Consider the following 19612-nt stretch of genomic DNA (forward strand, 5'->3'; position numbering starts at 1 on the left):
TGTATTTCATTTGGCATCGCTCGATTTATTGAGCAGAGTTTATAACAACCGGATACGAGTACTTAACCAGGTTGAGTATCTTTAATGCACAATTTCGACCGTCAAATCTCCTTGATTGATGGAATCACCTTTCGAAGAAGAGATCATGATTATTTGGTTTATCTCGGAACGAGACTGAGAGGACAACAAACCTTCTTGGACAACCACTCGCTTCACGTGACCAGAAACCGGGGCTGTGATTGCAGACTCCATCTTCATAGCACTCATGACTAGACAAAAAGAAATTATTGAACCGACACGCGAAGTTGAGATAAGTATACTGACCACAAACAGGATCTCCTTTTTTGATTTCCTGGCCCTCCTTCACCCGCACTTCAACAACGACACCCGACATCGGTGCGCCCACGGAACCGGGATCCGTAGTGGCCTTCTCCCGCGAAACAGTTTCTACTGCGGAGTTTTTGTCTTCAACAGACACCGCTCGGACCTGAAAGTCAATACAGATAAATCGGGTAAGGTCAGTTTGGATTGAGTGGAGTTTAGGAAAAAAAGGTAGTCGGGAATTGGGTAGGATCGAACAAAACATACTTCTCCATTCACTTCAAACCAAACATCGCGCTGTGCACGTCCTTCTACTACAGGTCCAACGGCCATAAGACGGATGATCAAGGTTTTTCCCTTTTCGATGGATATATGCATTTCTTCGCCGACATCGGGACGACCCAAAAAATAACGAGTGGGAACAACGCTACGCCAAACATCCACTCAGCTAAAAACGCAATACACCTTGGGGGAATTCCCTTGAATGAACCGATACATACCTGAGATCTCCATATTTCTCGATGAAGCCCTGATATTCTTCGAAGACCTGTTGAATATAGGTCAAATTACGTAGATGATAGTCATTACTGAGAACAGACCTTTGGATACATCACATAGGAGGTTACGTCCGAATCCGTGATGTGCTTGCCAAATTTCGTGCGCAACTCCGCCTTGATCTTCTTGAAATCCAACGGTTCCATTGTTGCACCCGGTCGACCGTCGATTCTCGGTTTGTTCCTTATCACATGAGAACGCAGAGGCTCTGGGAAACCTCCTACTGGCTGTCCAAGATAACCTTGGAAGAACTCGACCACAGAAGAAGGGAAGTCGAGCGATTCTGCACGCTGTAGAACATCGTCTTTCGAGAAAGAGTTCGAGGTCATCCATTGTGCAAAATCACCCACAACCTTAGACGAAGGAGTGACCTGGTTTACAAGGATTTGAGCAGTTGTGATAAGCAAGAATAGTTTTGAATACCTTGATGATGTTACCACACTATCAAAACAAATTTAGACAAAAAGATACAAGCACGTCACAGAACTTACAAGCTCGTTGGCTTCGATATACTTCTGCTTGATTACTGGAGGACAATGTTAGAATCAAGATTCTCTTCGAAGGAGAAGAAATTACCAGTCCACTGTGTTCCTAGGCCCAGCTGAGAAGCTTGGAACTGAGGATAGAGATATCATGAGATTCGTGAGGTGTGTTGGAATTGTAGAGCCCCCACATACCATCAGGTTGGTATATTGACCGCCAGGCATTTCGTGGTCGAAAACACTGGAATCCGAGGCACGAACATTCGCTTCGAAGCAACCATACAGAACGCGAACTTGACTCCAGTATAGGTTCAAAGCTTGTATATCTTCATATCGTATACCGGTTCCAAGGGACGTCTGCTCCAAAGCCCCACAGACTGCCCCCATTGATGGTTGAGAAGTCAAACCCGACATACCTGATTAGGGTATATGAGGTATGTATAAAGTACTGGATACACTTCGGATACTCACTATCAATGGCAACATCAACAACATCTGCGCCTGCCGCTGCACAGGCAAGCATACTGGCAGTCGCGATACCAGCTGTATCGTGAGAATGAACATGAATAGGAAGCTCGGGATACTTTTTGCGAATAGAACCAATGAGCCTGCCAGTCAAAGGGTGTGAGCAGTATATAAATCTTGAACGTCTAAGATACGCACAGTTTAGCCGCTTCAGGCTTCAACAATCCAGCCATATCCTTCACACCGAGGACATGAATGCCCTCTGCAACCAATTGATCAACAAAATCAAGGTAATATTGTAGGGTATACTTCGTCTCTTTGGGACTCGCGACGTCTCCGCTATAACAGACGACGGCTTCGCAAACACCGCCAGCCTTTTTTGCAGCATCGATACCCAGACGCATCTAAAAAAATACAAGATAAGACATGAATTATTAGCGAGAGTTTGGTAAAGGATACACACATTCTCTGGTGACAGAAGAATTCAGCAACGTCGAACAAAAGTTTTTCAAACAGAAAGTCTCACCGATGTAGTTAAGCGAATCGAAAACTCGGAAAATGTCAAGACCATTCTCAACGGCCTTCTTGGAGAAATCGTATATGGCATTGTCACTGGAACATCCGTCAGAAGATACAAATTAAGCTCGATTGTTAATAACATACGGATAGCTGGTATATCCCACACCGTTTGCACCACGAACGAGGGCTTGGAAGGGAATGTTAGGTACAAGTTTACGGAGAGTACGCTGGGTTGGAGAGTCAGCCTACGCAAGAAAAAAATCACTGTTCCGACAAGAAGCACATACCAGTCGTTCCCAAGGATCTTCATACAGGAACCTCATCGCAACATCGAACGTGGCGCCACCCCAACACTCCAAGCTGTAAGCATTGGCTAATGCATGACTAGTCTCTTTCGCAATGTTAACCATATCAATTGTTCTTAGTCGAGTGGCAAGAAGAGACTGGTGCGCATCACGCCAGGTAGTGTCCATGATAAGAGTGCCGGGATATTCACGGACGGCTTTGGCAAACGCTTCAGGTCCTTTCTCGACTATGATGTTTCGCCATCCAACCTCGCAAGGGAAAGTGGCGTCGAGAGGAGGACCATTAGGATCTTCGCGGTTCTGGAACTTCGGAATGATAACCTCTTCTTTGAGACCAGGCTCGCCCTAAAGCAACCAAATGAGAAGATTGATAGATATCAAGTTCAGAACTGAGAAAGCTTACCAGTTGACCTTTGATAGAGCTTCCATTGACAGCAAGATCTCCCAAGTAGGATAAAAGCTTCTGAGCACGGTTCTGACTCTGAACAAGTTTAAACAGGTCGGAAGTGTCATCAATGAACTGCAGAACCTATTTGATCCAGTACGATTTGCATAATCAAAGAGTCACCGACCGTAGTCCAGGTCTTGCCGCCGATGAAAACGTCATGGGTCAAAAGACGAAACAAAAAAGGGATGTTTGTCTAGAGTGTGCAGTCATTGAAAGCGTGTTTATAGCTTGAAATGAGAGGATTATTGACCTTCACACCACGGATCCGAAATTCGACAAGAGCACGAAGCATTTTTCGACGCGCAACTTCATAGGTGGTTCCACTGACAGTGCACTTTACCAACAAGCTATCGTAGTGGGGCTGACGGAAGCAATGCCAAGTCAGCGTAAGAAGTCTTTCGGCCGAAGGTAATACTTACGGTAATCTGAGCTCCAGCAAAACCGGAAGACGCGTCAAGCCGTACTCCGTTTCCACCCGCACTACGGTACACCTCGATCTTCCCCGTATCTGGTTGGAAATTCTGAGCAGCATCTTCGGTAGTGATACGACATTGTATAGCGAATCCACGTTTAGTGATGGCGTCCTGCGTGAGGCCCAGTTGGGGAAGAGTTGCACCAGCGGCAATTTGAATTTGTGCAGCCACGATGTCGATGCCAGTAATTTCCTCTGTGGATTCAAACAAATGCATCAGGAAAGGGGAATATAATGGAACCCACTATGTGCTACTAACCGGTGATAGTATGCTCAACTTGAATACGGGGGTTGATCTCGATAAAGTAGTGTCTGCCCATTTGGTCGACAAGGAATTCGGCCGTCCCAGCGTTTCTATATCCGACACTCTTCGCGAGCTTGATAGCATCTGCAAGAATGGCCTGTCTAACCTCTTCGGGTAGGTGCGTAGCCGGAGCAACTTCGACAACTTTCTGATGCCTCCTTTGAACAGAGCAATCACGTTCGAACAAATGGATAGTGTTTCCCTGTGCGTCCGCGAGAAGCTGAACCTCAATATGACGCGGTCGCTCCAGGAAGCGCTCGATGAAAACGGTGCCGTCGCCAAAGGCTGCTTTAGCTTCACTAACAGCCCGTTCGAAAGATGTCTTGAAGTCGGACTGTTCACGAACTACTCGCATACCACGACCCCCACCTCCCATTGCTGCTTTGATGATGACTGTTTTTAAAGTGTGAATGAATAACTGTTGTGGATAAAAATATCATTGACTGACCAGGGAAACCATACTCCTTGATGAAAGACTCTCCATCAAGGTAAGAGTCGACGGGTCCAGGGGTACCGGGCACAACTGGAACGCCCACTTTGATTGCTGTAAGAGGTCACATTGTCAGAAAATTCGCAAAGACGCGAAGAAGTTCACAGTCGTACCTAGAGTACGCGCTTTAGTCTTATCCCCAAGTCCGTCAATTACTTCGGGGGTAGGTCCGATGAAAGCAAGTCCGGCTTGCTCCACCTTCCTAGCAAATTGGGCGTTTTCGGATAGAAATCCGTATCTAATAGGATCCGTTACAGGGGTGGCTGGGGTAGCGAGATAAGCAGTTCCTCACCCAGGATGGATCATATCGACTCCATGCTCCAGAGCGATCCTGATGATGTCGTCTTGTGCGAGATATGCACCGACGGGTGTGAGACCTTTGCCAACTTGGTACGCTTCATCAGACTAGACCAGAACTCTTGAATGAAAACTCAGTGGATCGTAAAGTGACTGTCACAACAGACCTTTTGACGATGAGCAGATAAACGATCCTCATACGAAAAGATCGCGACGGTGTGCATTGCCAATTCATGAGCAGTTCTGAAGACCCGAATAGCGATTTCCTGTATAGATATTAGTATCAATCATCGTCATGAACGACAATATACTTACACCTCTATTAGCGACTAGAATCTTCGTCAAAGGTCCACTATGTCCAGCAGCTTTTCGTCTCATTGTTTGTATGGAATGGACTGGAGTTCCCGGTACGCTGGGTGTACCAACGAACATGGGTGCCAGCCTTGGAGGGTGCAAGGTAGCCGTAGAGGAGCTCATGATGGATATGGTGGACGTGGTTCAACTTGAAGTTCAAAGGACCAAGCACTGATTGAAATGTATGTTAGTGATGATGATGGTGATGGGAGAAGATATGCGGACTGATGCGGAGCTATAACACTTGGCAGTTGCCGTCGCCGCACGCAAATTGGATTTAGTGCGGGGTATTACATGGGCATTATGGTCAAAGAACTATCATTTTATCATCTAAGTCCACACAGTTACAGCTGGTGGTAAATATTATGTGGAGTTTATGGTTTCCGACTGGTCAGAGGTATGATTCCTTCAGAGTGCATCCGACTTTCTGCCTTCTTTTGATTGTTTTTGGCCACTGCGTAAAGCAAGCCGGCAAAAAATCCCACACTAATTGCAGAAACTGAACCAAAAGTGACTGCATCGCCAAAAAACAGCATCCCGGACGCTGCAACAGGCAGTTTATTGAGCGCACCAACCATGCTGTGGTAGTAATTTGAGATTGTGATTGAAACAAAGGGTAACGCCTACAAACCTGTACGTTGTGCTGCTAGTCACTCGAACGCACCAGGCAGTGGTGTACGAAATTCCAACCGCCGCTGCTCCCGAGAACGCTATTGCCATGAAGAGGAAACTCCGGGTCTCTGCGGGACTGGCGGAGAATAAATGAGTGATACAATATGTGTGAAAATGACAAGATAGCGCACAAGTTGCGATTCAAGTTTTCAGTACCCCAATCTTCCACTACGATTGAGAAGAGGGCAAGGACAGGTATTGAAAGGAGATTGGAGTAGAACATCGAATCCCAGTCCGAGAAGCCTGTAACTTTAATCCGTTTACGCATTGTGAGTACCTAATTGAAGCTTTGTTAAGACGTCATCCCGCACTTGACTTCCGGATAACTCACATAGGCAGCGCTCGTTAGACAGTTGACGAGCATCCAAAAGTAACCGATGTTCAGCTTCTGTACAACATCCTTTACGTCGTGTATAGACCCCATTCCAGCTGTTGGTATCGCATCGTTCATGGCATTCGAGACGTCAGACCAAGCTGCGATGACAGAGGAGAAAACCTAGATTGGGCAACGTTGAGCCCCGGATAAAACTCGAAATTAAAAGACGTACCATGAAGATGAAGGACACAAAGGTAAGCCCGGTAACTCTGCCTCCAAACCATACAACTTCTCCATAGGCCTGAGAATGAAACGTTTACATGCGAAAAAACAAGGTAGGCATAGGTTATACACACTGACAATCAATATAATCGTCAAGTTCTTGAAGATAGTGTATACCGGAATACTCAGGAATTGCTGCGCAGTTTACTATAGGATCAGTACGAAGCAAAATTACGTTGCGGCAACGTACTAAACTTTTTGAACCCGTGTATATCACCATTGCAAGCATGAAGCTAATAGGAAACCATGTCTTGGCGTCTTGCCAATCAAAAGCTCGAAACGAGATGATGCCTAATTTCTTCACCGTCGTAACGCAAGCTATACATACTGACGATTGTATACACAGGAGAAGGAAATTCATTGAGAAGTTTGCCCCTGACACGACGAACTGCAGTTCTCGGGATGAGCATGGTGGAATGAATGATATTGAGCCTGAACACAGACTTTGTTGACGACGGTCATCAGGATTGAAGCAAAGCAGTAACAAAGGATAGGGGGAACTGCATACGCGAAAAAAAAAGTCATTTTAGTTCTTCAAAGTAGATGAATTGGATGATAGATACGCACTTGCAGATAGTTGCACATTATTATCTAATGACGGGCTAGTCGCCAGTGCCCTCCTCAGCTCTGCAGTATCTCTTTCAATGGATGAGTTATTCGAATTCAAGGTCGAGGCCATTTATAGAGATCTTGAAGCTATAGGACTGGACCAAGTCGAGAAAATAACTTGGTTCAAACAGAGGAAAAAGTGTATGCGTGCGGGATGGTCGAAAAGTAGGAACAAATAGGAGCGACGACGGGTTGGAGCTAATTATTTGGCACTCACCTCAGTCTGAGAAAGAGAAACAAAATCAGTCACGCCGCAGGCCTGGTAGGCGCAGGTAGGCGCCCAAAGGAATACACGACCTTGTAACCTGCTGCTTCCGGTTTAACTTCAAGTTGTACTACTCTTTCACCAAAATGTCTCGAACATTTCAGTGGTTTGCCTTTACTTCTATCACTTTATGCTTATGGGCACTAGGAATTTTATCGAGAAGCAAGGTCAACGGTGCCTCAAATACTCAAATATTCGTGGACCACGAAGTTCGCTCAAGAAATCCGTCAATTCCTGCTCGCGACGCCAATATTCCTTTCAATTCTGACAACAAGTCTTTTATCAACGAGCATTCGCTAACAGCGATTCTTCCTGTCACTGAAAACTCTCTTCCCAACTTGCGCCACATTCTTGAACCCCTCGTTCACCCGGACACTGCGTCTGTCTACCTCCGCGAAATCCTTCTAGTATCCCAAGATCGCATAACATCGAACTTGCGTTCCGAGCTTTTTACCATCATGTCACAGATGCAGTTTACCAGACATATCCAATGCTCCATCCGTTCATGGAAAGATACGCTCAGTGAAAGCACTGCGCTCATTCAAGCCGCCCTTACTTCTTCAAGTGAATGGATTCTGTTGCTTGAACAGGATGGTTTAGTCAAGCTTGACAAGAGTATTGGATGGACCCTTCTCAATCCTCCCATGACGGCGCTACCACTAGGTCCTAGAGGTATCTGCCTATCCCATAATGTATCATGCATACCTCCTTCTTCCGACACCGCTCTCGAAGCATCCTATCTCATTCCTCCTTTTGTTATGCCAAGCTCTTTGGCTATGCATGCTGGTGAACACGCTACATCATGGGCTACTTTTGGCGCATATGTATCCAGTCTCAAGTTCAAAGACGCACAAGTTGGGGGGATTGTCCTTCCCCAACCTTCTCAGACCACGCATGATATAAGCTGGTGCTCTTCAATCGAACACACCGTTACGCATGACATCTATCCTCGGCTAGACTTTAAATCGTTATTTGATCAGTGGCCTTCTTCCTCACCTACATCTGGTGAAGTATCTGATGGTTCCCTCTCATTGGACAGCTCTCCCATAGTTTTCGGTATCCTTTTTCTTACCCGCGATGACCTCAATTCGTTTGCCCCGGTCGCTTGTCGCCTTCAACAACGTGGTCACACGCTTCAAATATCTCTTTACGACGGAAATTCCTCTCAAGCACCTCCTAAACTCGGCTTCCTAGAGCACTCAATGTGTATATTGTCTTATAGAGCCTTATCTGCCGATGAGCCTCCAGCTGCATGGCTCGACGGATTGGATGGACATCCTGAAGTCATCGTTACCTTGTCAGAAATGACCGATCCCTTGAATGGGTGTTCAAGTACGTCAATCATTCGTCTCCCTCGCGAAGACTTGGCACACACTCAGTGGATGAGTTCTCTTACATCTCATGAATGGCGAGGTGAGTACTGTGCTTTTTTGACCCAAGATGTTCATCATTAAATCCGGTCAGATTGGAATATTCCGCAAGTGACTTTGAGTATCATCACGAAAGATCGGCCACAGTCCCTTTCCCGACTACTCGAGTCCATAATTGATGCGAAGTTCTTTGGGGATAAGATCGATCTTCGAGTAAATATGGAGCAGTCTTCCGACTTGAATACGAGGAATATCATCAAGAATTTTCGTTGGTCTCATGGGAGTATGTTTGTGCATCATCGGGTCATCCATGGTGGTCTCCTCACCGCTGTCGCGGAGTCCTGGTATCCTCACTCTCAAGATGCATATGGTGTACTATTAGAAGACGATGTCGAGCTGTCCCCTTTGTTCTATGCTTGGATCAAGATGACTCTTCTTCGCTATAGGTGGTTTTTCTCGCTATCCTGTTTGGAAATACATTCATTAATGGTTGTCTTTTTGCGGCCTTTAGGTACGGTTCAAATCGAGGCCGGGCTCCGCAAATGTTCGGGATCAGCCTATATCAGCCGAAAAATTTAGAACTGGACCTGAATGGAAGACGCCCATTCAACGCTTCGCATACCTTACTCTCCGCTGGTTCAAAAGCTTTCACTCCATATCTCTCCCCAATCCCGTGCAGCTGGGGTGGGGTTTACTTTCCTGAGCACTGGATGGAATTTCACGATTACATCACTATGCGTTTCTCTGAGGACATTCTCAACCTCTCACAAATCATCGTACCCGACGTTCGGTCAAATCAGTGGACTAGGTCATGGAAGAAGTACTTTATAGAACTTGTCTACCTTCGGGGATACGTCATGCTCTATCCCAATTTTCCTCAACAAATTTCTTTCTCTACCAACCATCTCGAGGTCGGCTCACATGTCAAGATCCGTTCCATGGAGAAAAGAGAATCTTTTTCGGTCCCACTGATGAAACTTGGAGGTGGAACGGCCGCTCGTGAAGTCGATTTACTTGATCTGCCAAACAAAACCCTTCCTGATTGGACATCACTACCCGTCCTAAATCTCACTGGAGTGCCCACAACGCTGGACGCGTTAGCAGAGGCCGGCGTGCGTAAGTATTTCGAGCTCGGGCTCTGCGGTGATCTCTCTGATTCGGGGGAGTCGAAGTGTTGAGGCGCTGGTATACGAAGATTGGGTGGGTATGACCGGCTTGGGACCTCTTGGGACTCAAGTGCTGATACGAAAGTCAGGGTATTAGAAGTTTTTAGAACCTACATAGACATCAACTTCACAAGGCTTCACCTCCACGCTGATACTCGTCTCCCCGACAATGCAGAATTATTTTCAGTGCAATGACTTTGGTATCATTGTATATCACTGATTCAATCGCAGAAACTACATATTCCAGAGTCTTTTTCTCATGGCTCTCAGTCCTCCCTGATCATGGATGGACAGGTCCAGCCGTGTCAAACATGGGTCGAGTAGAGTAGAGTACTTTCGGGAGGTACTCAATTGAAACTTTAGTTGGAGCTACGATGCTTATCAGATTCATTCGGACTAGGAAGGCAATTCTAGGCAACTGCGAAGACCTGATATACTAGGATATACTCCCAAAAAATGGTACATATATGGACGTCGAACCTGAATACTCAACGCCTTTCCTATATAGTAAACCCACATGTCAGCGGCTTCCCTTGAAGGCGGAAATTCTGAGTGTTTCATCCCCGCCGGATGCATAATCGAGTTGCGTCGGCGTTCGGTAACGAGTGGGAATTGGGGAGGCTCCTACGCAAGGGTATACACATCCTTCAATAGCCTTCTCATGCGTTGGGTGGTGATATGACCGAAACCACCGTTCACGCCTTTCTAGGCTTTTTTTCGCTCTAGAATCGAGTTTTACATTTAAACGTGGTCTATGGTACATAGCGACGGGAGTTGGACTGAGTCGGAGTTGATGCAACGTTGATGCAGTACTTTACGCATCACTTTGATTCATCACGAATCATCAGCCTCTTCGCCATCAAATGATGGGAGTCGATTATTATCCGGGCGCCAGAATATTTCAGGGCCCCCTTCGTAAAGTATATAGGACTGGAAAGTCCGGTTCGGAATCGTTTTCGAACTTTTCCCTCTTCTTTCCCTTCCACTTTATTTCTTTCGGTTCACCACAGGCCTACTTTGAAGTGCCATTTTATTGCTTATTCACTTCCTTCCTTTTGCGACATCCTTTTTGAATTATCACAATGGTTCAACCTGTAACTGGCAAGTCGCTCCCCAAGTTTGAAGTTGGTAAGAGTTTAGGGATGCTCACCTACAATACGATTCGAAATTTCTCACATCGCATTCTTTGTAGGTGACGACTACCAGATAACACATGTAATTGGATCGGGGGCATATGGCGAAGTCGTTGCAGCACTTCACAAACCTTCGGGTCGCCGAGTTGCTATTAAGAAGGTTCTCCCCTTCGATCATACTCTCTGCGCTCTGCGGACATTGAGAGAGCTCAAACTTCTCAAATATTTCACCGACTCGTGTTTCAATGAGAACGTAAGTAATGTTTACGCTTCTTGCTTATGAACACATTTATTCATTTTCTTATGTTTAGATCGTGACTGTCCTCGACATCATCAAACCTGAATCGCTCGAATCGTTCAACGCTATTTATTGTCCGTTAATCCCTTGTGCTGCATCAGCTATACATATCTGATTCGATACAGTCATTCAGGAGCTCATGCAAACCGATCTACACAGAGTGATCCGAACTCAATGTCTCAGTGACGATCATTGCCAGGCAAGCATTCAAATCCAACTTTCACATTGTATCCTGAATTGATCTTTCCCTCTACAATCAACAGTACTTCATATACCAAACTCTCCGAGCGCTGAAGACAATCCACGGCGCCAACATAGTCCATCGGGATATCAAACCCGCCAATCTCCTCGTCAATGAAAACTGTGATCTAAAGGTCTGCGATTTCGGATTGGCCAGAAGTATGAGCACATGTGGGGTTGTCGGCAAAGGTCCCGGTTATGAATCGCCAGCGAACGCGATGACCGAATATGTGGCGACCAGGTGGTATCGAGCGCCGGAGAACATGTTATCAAATGCTAGCTACACAAAGGTGCGCTTCCTTGTGCGATTACAACGAGCATATCTGATTTAGATGACATAGGCGATCGATATCTGGGCTGTTGGATGTATCCTCGCTGAACTGTTATCAGGACGACCTTTATTCCCTGGTCGAGATTATAGTCATCAGTTAGATCTGATTCTTGACATAATTGGTATGCTATTGAGCTATAACATCTCATGATCATGTCATTAAGCAGACTCGAATATAGGTACACCGACCATGGATGAATTTGCTTCTATATCTTCTCGCCGCGCACGCGAGTATGTACGCGCTTTGCCTATCAAACGGGCGAAAAGCTTCAGAGCGCTCTTCCCCACTGCTTCAAGTACTGCAATCGACTTTTTGAATAAAACTCTGGTCAGCCTTACTTGCCTTCTTTGCCTACATAGATGATTAACATCATTCCAGACTTTTGATCCCAAGAAGCGTATGACTGTTGAAGAAGCATTGGAGCATCCATACCTCGCCGTTTATCACGATCCTAACGAGGAGCCTGTGGGTTCGCCTCTCGCAGCTGAGGAGTTTGAGTTTGATCGTAAGGGAATTTTTCTATTGTCGATTGCTGCACATACTGACGGCTCTGTGACAGTCCGCAAGGAGCGACTTTCCAAGCAAGAGCTCAAAGAGCTTTTATATGCGGAAATACTCTCTTTTGAGTCAGATTTTTCTTCTTCAGCTGCATGAGCAAATTGATTCGCATTGTTCACGTTTTATTATTGATTTAACTTATTTTTATTCGCGTTTTATGGAACCGGAACCTGTACTTTCATTGCAATCAGATATCAGTTTACTATTTACTGAGCTTCATGAAGCCCAATACTCATAGATTTTTGCAAAAAAAAATAATCAGAGTTGAAACGCTGTAGAGTCTTGCGCTGCTCGAACGTGCTGAAACACCATTGTGGTGATGTCATCACAAGTATTTAAATTGCTTGGCGGGATGCAGAAAATACAGCAACTTAACTTTCTCTTTTACCACCATCATCTTGACCTTCATTTACATTTTACGAAATGGGCAAAGGGCGTAAAGTCAACAAGGCTAAACCTTCTGTGTCTATTCCCATTTCTGCACGCTCGAAATCATCGGCGTCGGCGTCCAGTGCGGGGTCGAGTCCTATCTCGCCCGTCACGCCCAAGACTCCCGCCGATGAAGGAATCGAGTTTTTCCAGTCGCCAGTAGCCCCAGGAGAGGCTCCTTTGCGCGTCTATGAGCTTCGTCTCGATATCGATGGCGGTCCTCATAAAGATCGTTCGGTAGGTTTGCTTCAGACGCGTCGCCTATATTGATGGCAACTGACGGTTGTTTGAAAAGTACATTCGACTTCCTCCGGCTTATGTTCCATACATCCTTCGGGTATCCATTGACGCTGGAACTCCTGCCTCTATGAACGGTGTATTCAAGACTAATTTCCCTCTTGATGGCGGGAAATTCAACCGCGCGCGCTTCACAGAGCGCAAGTACGTGGACTATTCTGTATTTTGCGCATATATTCTTACTAACTATATCTCCAGACTTCCCTCCGACTTTTCGAAACCAATCCAAATTGACTTACCCATTTCTCATGCTGGCGCGTTTGTATTTTGGGTTGAATATGATGGCGAGTTGCCCAGCCAGCGTATTAAAGGGCGTGAAGGCTATTTTAACGTTGACCCTGTGCTTCGCATCAAGGGCCGTTCGCCGATTCTGTCCTCTGAGCTATCTCCTCTTCCTCCCTCGTCTGGTGCCGTTCTTCAGAAAGATACTGTCAATCTTCCACTAGATGGACTGTCGATCTTGACTGTTGTGTCGAAATGGATGGGTCCAATGTCCGAGTGGAAGAATCACTTCGCTGAGGCCAAAGACCGCGGGTACACCATGTTGCACTACACCCCCTTGCAAGAACGTGGGGAAAGCGACAGCCCTTACTCGATTCGTGATCAACTCAAATACGACCCCAGTATGTTTGACGGAAAGCGACAAGCCGATGGAGGTAAAGAGAAGGTAGAAGCAATTCTCAAGGTTGCTCGAGAGGAGTATGGATTACTCAGTCTGACGGACGTCGTATTAAATCACACTGCAAACGATAGTCTTTGGCTAGTGGACCATCCTGAATCTGGTTGGACGGTCTTTTTCTTGCGTATCCTCCAATTTTTTGCTAATTACTCAATGATAGGCTTTAGTCCTGCTAATTCGCCTCATCTTACGCCTGCCCTCGAACTTGACTCAGCTATGATCGAGTTCTCCAGTAGTCTCGCGTCCAGAGGCCTCCCATCTATTGTGAACACTCAACAGGATGTAGACGCCTTAATTGGAGCTTTCCGAGCCGTCATGAAAGACCTTAATCTGTGGCAGTATTATGTCCTGGACGTCGCACGTGAGAAGGAGTCGATCAGAGCTGTGTTAGCATCGAAGAAGGCATCCCCTTGGACTGGTCCATCTATTGCAGGCAAATCTGTTGTCGAGCTCGCTGAGGTCCTTCGGGGCTCTAACGTGATCATCGGTCTTGCCGAACTCTCGTCGAGATTCGGTGTACATTCTGATGCCAATGCTGCCTCAGGTTTTATCCAAGCTGCGTTCGTGGAATTGTCCGATCCGGATGCCCTCGCGGATGCCTGGGTCCGCGTACTAGATGTGATCAATGTTCCTTTGTACCAGGAATGGGAGGAGGATACCAAGATTGCCATGGATAATATCAAGAACAGATTGACTTATGCCAGATTGGATGAAAATGGGCCAAAACTGGGTGAGATCACTAGAGCGTAAGTCACATCTTTCCCGTACTAGTGACATAATTTACTTTCTTCTAGAAATCCTCTTGTCGAGACCTACTTCACGAGGTGTGGACCGAAACCCGACTCAGATCCTCTCGTTTACTCCCTTGCCAACAATGGTTGGATTTGGGCCGCTGATCCCCTGCAAAACTTCGCCCTTCTCCCCTCTAAAGCGTACCTCAGGCGCGAAGTTATCGTTTGGGGTGACTGTGTCAAACTTCGATATGGTTCAGGCCCCGAGGATAATCCTTGGCTTTGGTCTCATATCACTTCATACGTTACATCTTTGGCTGCAACTTTCGACGGGTTCCGTATCGACAATTGCCATTCAACTCCTCTGCATGTCGGTGTATCGATGCTGGATGCCGCCCGCGTTGTGAAACCAGATCTCTATGTCTGTGCGGAGCTATTCACTGGTAGTGAAGAAATGGACCTGCTTTTTGTCAAAAGGCTGGGAATCAACAGTCTCATTCGTGAAAGCTACAATGGTTGGGATGCTAAAGAGTACTCAAGGTTGTTGTATCGTCACGGAGTAGGTAAACCTGTTGGTCAGTTTATACGTTTTCTTATTGTGTCCGTAGTGCTGACGCTCCCTAGGCTCTATGGATGAAGCATGTTTGACCAGCATCGAGGAGATACCGTCACCTACAGGCAAGGGTCCATTACGCAAGGCGGTCGTCACACCATTGAATGGCTCGATGCCTCATGCACTTCTATACGACCTCACGCACGATAACGAATCTCCACTTCACAAACGGTCAGCAGAAGATGCACTTTCTACCGGGGCTCTAGTTACTTTCAGCTACTCAGCTACAGGGTCTGTCAAAGGGTTCGACGATCTCTATCCTAAACTTCTGAACCTAGTTGGCGAGAAGAGGAAATATGAGGTAACCGGCTTGGAAGAAGAGAGTGGTATAGCGCGCGTCAAACGTGTCTTGAATTCCCTCCACCTTGAAATGGTTTTAGGAGGCTACGAGGAAGGACATGTCCACCAAGAGAACGATGTAGGCCTCTATCCTAAGTTTCGATTAGAATCAATTTCTGACCTGTCTCACCAGTATATCGTTTTATCTCGTGTCCAACCTGGTACACAAAAAGGCTATCTACTCGTCGCACACACAGGGTTCGCTAAAAACACCAAAGACCGCGGATACAGTACGTTCAAGCTATGATTGTCCAAACTTACATTCACTGACGCTTGTGCAGTCTCTCCTATAAAACTCAGGCGTACACGTGCGAAGTTCATTATGGGCGCCAGTATCGATATTACCTCCTACAATGTTCCGGCGGATGCGAAGACGCTCAAAGGTCTTCCTCATAAACTTGTTGAAATGAGCCCCGTGGTGGTTCCTCAGGGCCTTGACGATGAAAGCCCGTACTCCGAAATCATCGTCCCCAAGTATTTCCCTCCTGGCAGCATCATGCTCTTTGAGACCCATTTGCAAGATCATGATGCTTCACTAGAGGAGTTTGTGGTATCAAATTCCCAGGAGGTTTTCGGCAATCTAGGATTGGTAGAGCTCAATGTTGTTCTATATCGCGCCGATGGTGAAGAACGTGACGCAACGAACGGTCAATTTGGAGTGTATGATGTACCTGGCCTCGGTCGCTTGACCTATTGTGGATTGGAGGGCTGGATGCATCCTCTTCGCCACATCATGCGCAATAATGACCTCGGTCATCCGCTGTGCGAACATTTGCGGAAAGGTACATGGTCCTTGGATTATGTCTATGACCGTCTCATGCATGTCTCTTCCTCTTCTCATTACACGCACTTTGATTTCTGACGTTTGATTTAATGATAGCCAAGCAGACGATTTGCCCAATCTCAAGAATGTAGCTCAGTGGTTCAAGGATCGCTTCGACCGCATCAAAGCTACTGCCCCGCCCTTCTTGCGTCCTAAGTATTTTGCACTGGTCATCTCAGAAGCGTACAAGGCTGCTCGTCGATCTGTCGTCGAACAATGCTCCGAATTTGTTCTTACCGGCCACGATTTCACTCAGGACTTAGCTTTGTGTGCTATTCAAATGTATGGCCTTGTCAAATCGGCATCTCTAGACCCTAGCAAACCTACACCTTCGCTTGCTGCTGGACTTCCTCATTTCGCCGCTGGATGGGCCAGGTGTTGGGGCCGCGATGTGTTCATCTCACTTCGCGGACTATTTCTCACTACCGGGAATTTCGAAGGTGCAAGAAAACATATTCTAGCTTTTGCGTCGACCTTGAAACATGGATTGATTCCCAATCTGCTTGACTCTGTGCGCAAGCCAAGGCAAGTAATGCACTACCTTGATGTATTCATAATAATTGATTGTCGGTGGTCATATCTACAGATACAATTCCCGTGACTCTCCGTGGTGGATGGTGCAAAACATCCAAGACTATGTCAAAATGGCTCCTGACGGTCTCGCTCTTCTTTCCGAAATTGTCCCTCGGCGGTTCCCCAAGGACGAAACCTGGGTGGAGTGGGACGATAAGCGGGCTTATGCTTACTCTTCGACTATCGCAGAAATTATCCAGGAAATCCTTCAGCGTCACGCGATGGGTATACACTTCAAAGAATACAATGCCGGCCCCAACCTCGATATGCAGATGCGTGACGAAGGGTTCAACATTGACATCGACGTAGACTGGAAGACGGGACTAATCTTGGGTGGGAATGCTTTCAACTGTGGAACCTGGATGGACAAAATGGGTGAATCTCAAAAGGCTGGAACGAAGGGCCAACCGGGTACACCCCGAGACGGTGCTCCAGTCGAAATAACAGGACTGGTAAAAAGTGCATTGACGTGGTTGGACGGACTTTCGAGTAAGGGTAAATTCCCCTTCAAAGGCGTTCAGGCTATTGGTACGTTACTTGTTTGACTGCTAATTTTTCGTTGCTCATACAAATGAACTCGCCTTATACAGTTGATGGTAAAGAACGACTCGTAACCTACAAGGAATGGGCCGATCTCATCCAAGCTTCATTCGAGAAATGCTACTACGTACCTCTTGGTGTGTTTACTATCTCGTCTCGTAATTTTACGAGGTGCTCACTCCTAGGCGACTAGATCCTGCCGAAGACACGAAATACAATCTGGATTCGAAGTTGGTCAACCGTCGTGGAATTTACAAGGACGTTTATGGTTCCGGAGAGGGTAGAGAATGGTCTGACTACCAGTTCCGTCCTAACTTCCCGATCGCCATGACTGTCGCGCCTGAGTTGTTTGATTCACAACACGGTTTGCACGCTCTTCAACTCGCAGATAAAGTTTTGCGCTCGCCTTTGGGTATGAAGACGTTGGACCCTAGCGATATGCAATATCGTCCCATCTACGACAACTCGAATGATTCTACCGATGCTGCTATTGCCAAGGGCTTGAACTACCACAATGTAAGTTGCTCTCATGAAATCATTTCCGCATTGCTGATTGTGCTGATTCGCAGGGTCCCGAGTGGGGATGGCCGTTGGGTTTCTTCTTGCGTGCCTACCTTGATTTTGACACCCGTGTCGGCGCCGGTAAAAAGGTTAGTGTGGCTGAGCTCTTATCGAACAAGGTCTTTATCCCTCTGTAGGACATCAAGGTCACGCTTCACCGACTGCATCAAGCGCTCCTTATTCCGCGCAACCACCTTCAAAACGATCCTTGGGCTGGAATTCCCGAACTCACGAATGCAGATGGCCAATACTGTTCCGATTCATGTAACACGCAGGCGTGGAGCGCGAGCACGCTTTTGGATTTCCTGGAAACTGTACATGAAGTAAACGCGAAGGTTGCAAAATAATGGCCCCAACGAAGCGCAATTGGAATTTTATAATACACCATCATCACTATGTTCCGTAAACTGTTTGTGGATACCTCTCGGAATGTATACCTAGAAGATTGTAGTAGATACTTTATTATTATTAGAAGTAATAACATTTGTTCCGCATGTTCATTGGCGCACGTATCCATGAGTAGACTCCTGGTACTTGAATTGTAGGTTAGAAATGCGGCGCGCTCTAAGTACAGGTCTATCTCTCGAGTGAAACTTAATATCTCGGATGAGCATAGTCAACGCGAACAAGACAGATAGATGCTGGGAGTGCACAGAGAGAGTAATAGGGCATTTGAGAATTGTGAACAGCCAAAGGTGAAAATTGCAATCCCTTTGTTTGCACCTGACAATCATGCTACGCCGGCAGAATTCCTCGAAATTGACACTGTCGACCCAATATTCAACAACTTTTTTGTGGTAAACACATGCCAGAGAATTGTAGGACTTCACGTACATCGGTGAACTTTATCTTATCCCATATTTTTCATGCATAAGCCTGTATCTCACTTCGAGCCTCTCGCCATAGATTGTTTCGTACTGTTCTAGAACCGAGGCATCAACGCTTCCACGCCCCTTCAATTTCTCTAGAACAATCCGAATATAATCCAAACAAGTGCCTTCTTCCACGAAAGGGGGCATCTTCACGGCAAGCATCTCTTTGATAGCCTTTTGTTTGTCTTGTTCATCCCAAAACGATGCTTTTCCGATGAATTCCGTGTGGTATTTCTTCTTCGCGATGTTCAAGGGAATATGGTATCTTCGAGGAACAAGGGTGCCTTCTTGTCCCACGACCTCTGATTTGTTGGCGTGGAGGATCGTATCTCCGACGGCCACGAGCAGGTGTTCTTTCAGGGTATTCATGCGGGTAATGAGAATCAGAAGATCTACCGAGGGCTGGCGAGGTAAGAGCACCGGGGCAGCGCCATTGCTATCACGTGTACCGGACAAAGGTGATGCGAAGACTGCCAGTGTATAAGCCATCCAAAGGCATAGCAAAGCAAAAAAGGGCGAGATGGTGATTCGGGTGGGCAACATTGAGGTTCAAATTGTTCGCCGGGGATCTGCGGGGCATAGTTGAGAAAGAAAAACATGTCACATCGAGGGGAATTAGAGATGAGGGAAAACAGGAATGTAAGATAATTAGTTATATGAGTTCAAGGATAGACTGGGCCAACGTACCAAGAATTGTTGACGAAGAAAGCTTATAGGAGTTGACCAGCAAATCCTAGTGGTCAGATAGAAGAAGATGAAGACGAAATCTTTCACAACACCAGATCAGCCCAGTCGATGGAAGGGAAACGTAGGGAGATGCATACCGAACCAGCGCGCGGTTGGTATGACGGCAGATTTTTCGTGCAAAAATCATGGCCTTCATCGCTAAATTGGCGGAAATC

General features: G+C 46.5%; 6 protein-coding genes across 6 annotated transcripts; 3 read left to right on the top strand and 3 right to left on the bottom strand.

Moving 5' to 3' along the window:
* Window positions 1–81: 81 nt before the first annotated feature.
* On the bottom strand, window positions 82–5135 carry C8R40DRAFT_1037034 (pyruvate carboxylase; the record flags this gene model as incomplete). The annotated part of the gene is made up of 26 exons (XM_046223633.1): window positions 82–128; window positions 192–269; window positions 325–487; window positions 589–748; window positions 822–868; window positions 921–1247; window positions 1300–1317; window positions 1368–1402; window positions 1453–1492; window positions 1554–1774; window positions 1830–1966; window positions 2022–2227; window positions 2287–2291; window positions 2350–2435; window positions 2487–2569; window positions 2630–2992; window positions 3051–3167; window positions 3220–3288; window positions 3346–3456; window positions 3515–3762; window positions 3827–4264; window positions 4320–4415; window positions 4475–4599; window positions 4654–4766; window positions 4826–4924; window positions 4974–5135. The coding sequence occupies 26 exons, from the start codon at window positions 5133–5135 to the stop codon at window positions 82–84; spliced, it is 3594 nt and encodes a 1197-aa protein (XP_046090211.1).
* Window positions 5136–5256: 121 nt separating this feature from the next.
* On the bottom strand, window positions 5257–6961 carry C8R40DRAFT_1214913 (uncharacterized protein; the record flags this gene model as incomplete). The annotated part of the gene is made up of 9 exons (XM_046233223.1): window positions 5257–5591; window positions 5644–5760; window positions 5816–5961; window positions 6016–6180; window positions 6233–6301; window positions 6361–6417; window positions 6473–6670; window positions 6727–6782; window positions 6850–6961. 9 exons carry the CDS (start codon window positions 6959–6961, stop codon window positions 5387–5389), a joined length of 1125 nt encoding a protein of 374 aa, XP_046090212.1. The 3' UTR covers window positions 5257–5386.
* Window positions 6962–7226: 265 nt separating this feature from the next.
* Window positions 7227–9843, top strand: C8R40DRAFT_705319 (uncharacterized protein). The gene is made up of 4 exons (XM_046235922.1): window positions 7227–8569; window positions 8621–8972; window positions 9038–9726; window positions 9782–9843. Exons 1-3 carry the CDS (start codon window positions 7243–7245, stop codon window positions 9702–9704), a joined length of 2346 nt encoding a protein of 781 aa, XP_046090213.1. The 5' UTR covers window positions 7227–7242; the 3' UTR covers window positions 9705–9726; window positions 9782–9843.
* A 931-nt stretch (window positions 9844–10774) lies between these two features.
* On the top strand, window positions 10775–12349 carry C8R40DRAFT_1158968 (putative MAP kinase; the record flags this gene model as incomplete). The annotated part of the gene is made up of 9 exons (XM_046229808.1): window positions 10775–10820; window positions 10885–11078; window positions 11137–11197; window positions 11249–11322; window positions 11387–11653; window positions 11705–11816; window positions 11874–12022; window positions 12074–12200; window positions 12255–12349. 9 exons carry the CDS (start codon window positions 10775–10777, stop codon window positions 12347–12349), a joined length of 1125 nt encoding a protein of 374 aa, XP_046090214.1.
* A 279-nt stretch (window positions 12350–12628) lies between these two features.
* Window positions 12629–18402, top strand: C8R40DRAFT_705379 (glycoside hydrolase family 13 protein). Its single transcript, XM_046235923.1, has 14 exons — window positions 12629–12919; window positions 12978–13123; window positions 13178–13761; window positions 13819–14404; window positions 14453–14964; window positions 15014–15420; window positions 15475–15571; window positions 15623–16160; window positions 16222–16689; window positions 16751–17265; window positions 17328–17414; window positions 17471–17793; window positions 17847–17927; window positions 17976–18402. Exons 1-14 carry the CDS (start codon window positions 12677–12679, stop codon window positions 18183–18185), a joined length of 4797 nt encoding a protein of 1598 aa, XP_046090215.1. The 5' UTR covers window positions 12629–12676; the 3' UTR covers window positions 18186–18402.
* Window positions 18403–18495: 93 nt separating this feature from the next.
* C8R40DRAFT_705384 (uncharacterized protein) lies at window positions 18496–19476 on the bottom strand. The gene is made up of 3 exons (XM_046235924.1): window positions 19398–19476; window positions 18673–19279; window positions 18496–18625 (listed from the first exon to the last, which is right to left on the bottom strand). The coding sequence occupies exon 2, from the start codon at window positions 19251–19253 to the stop codon at window positions 18684–18686; it is 570 nt and encodes a 189-aa protein (XP_046090216.1). The 5' UTR covers window positions 19254–19279; window positions 19398–19476; the 3' UTR covers window positions 18496–18625; window positions 18673–18683.
* Window positions 19477–19612: the final 136 nt, after the last annotated feature.

This window comes from Lentinula edodes, assembly GCF_021015755.1.
Source record: "Lentinula edodes strain Le(Bin) 0899 ss11 chromosome Unknown C8R40scaffold_5, whole genome shotgun sequence".
NCBI lineage: Eukaryota > Fungi > Basidiomycota > Agaricomycetes > Agaricales > Omphalotaceae > Lentinula > Lentinula edodes.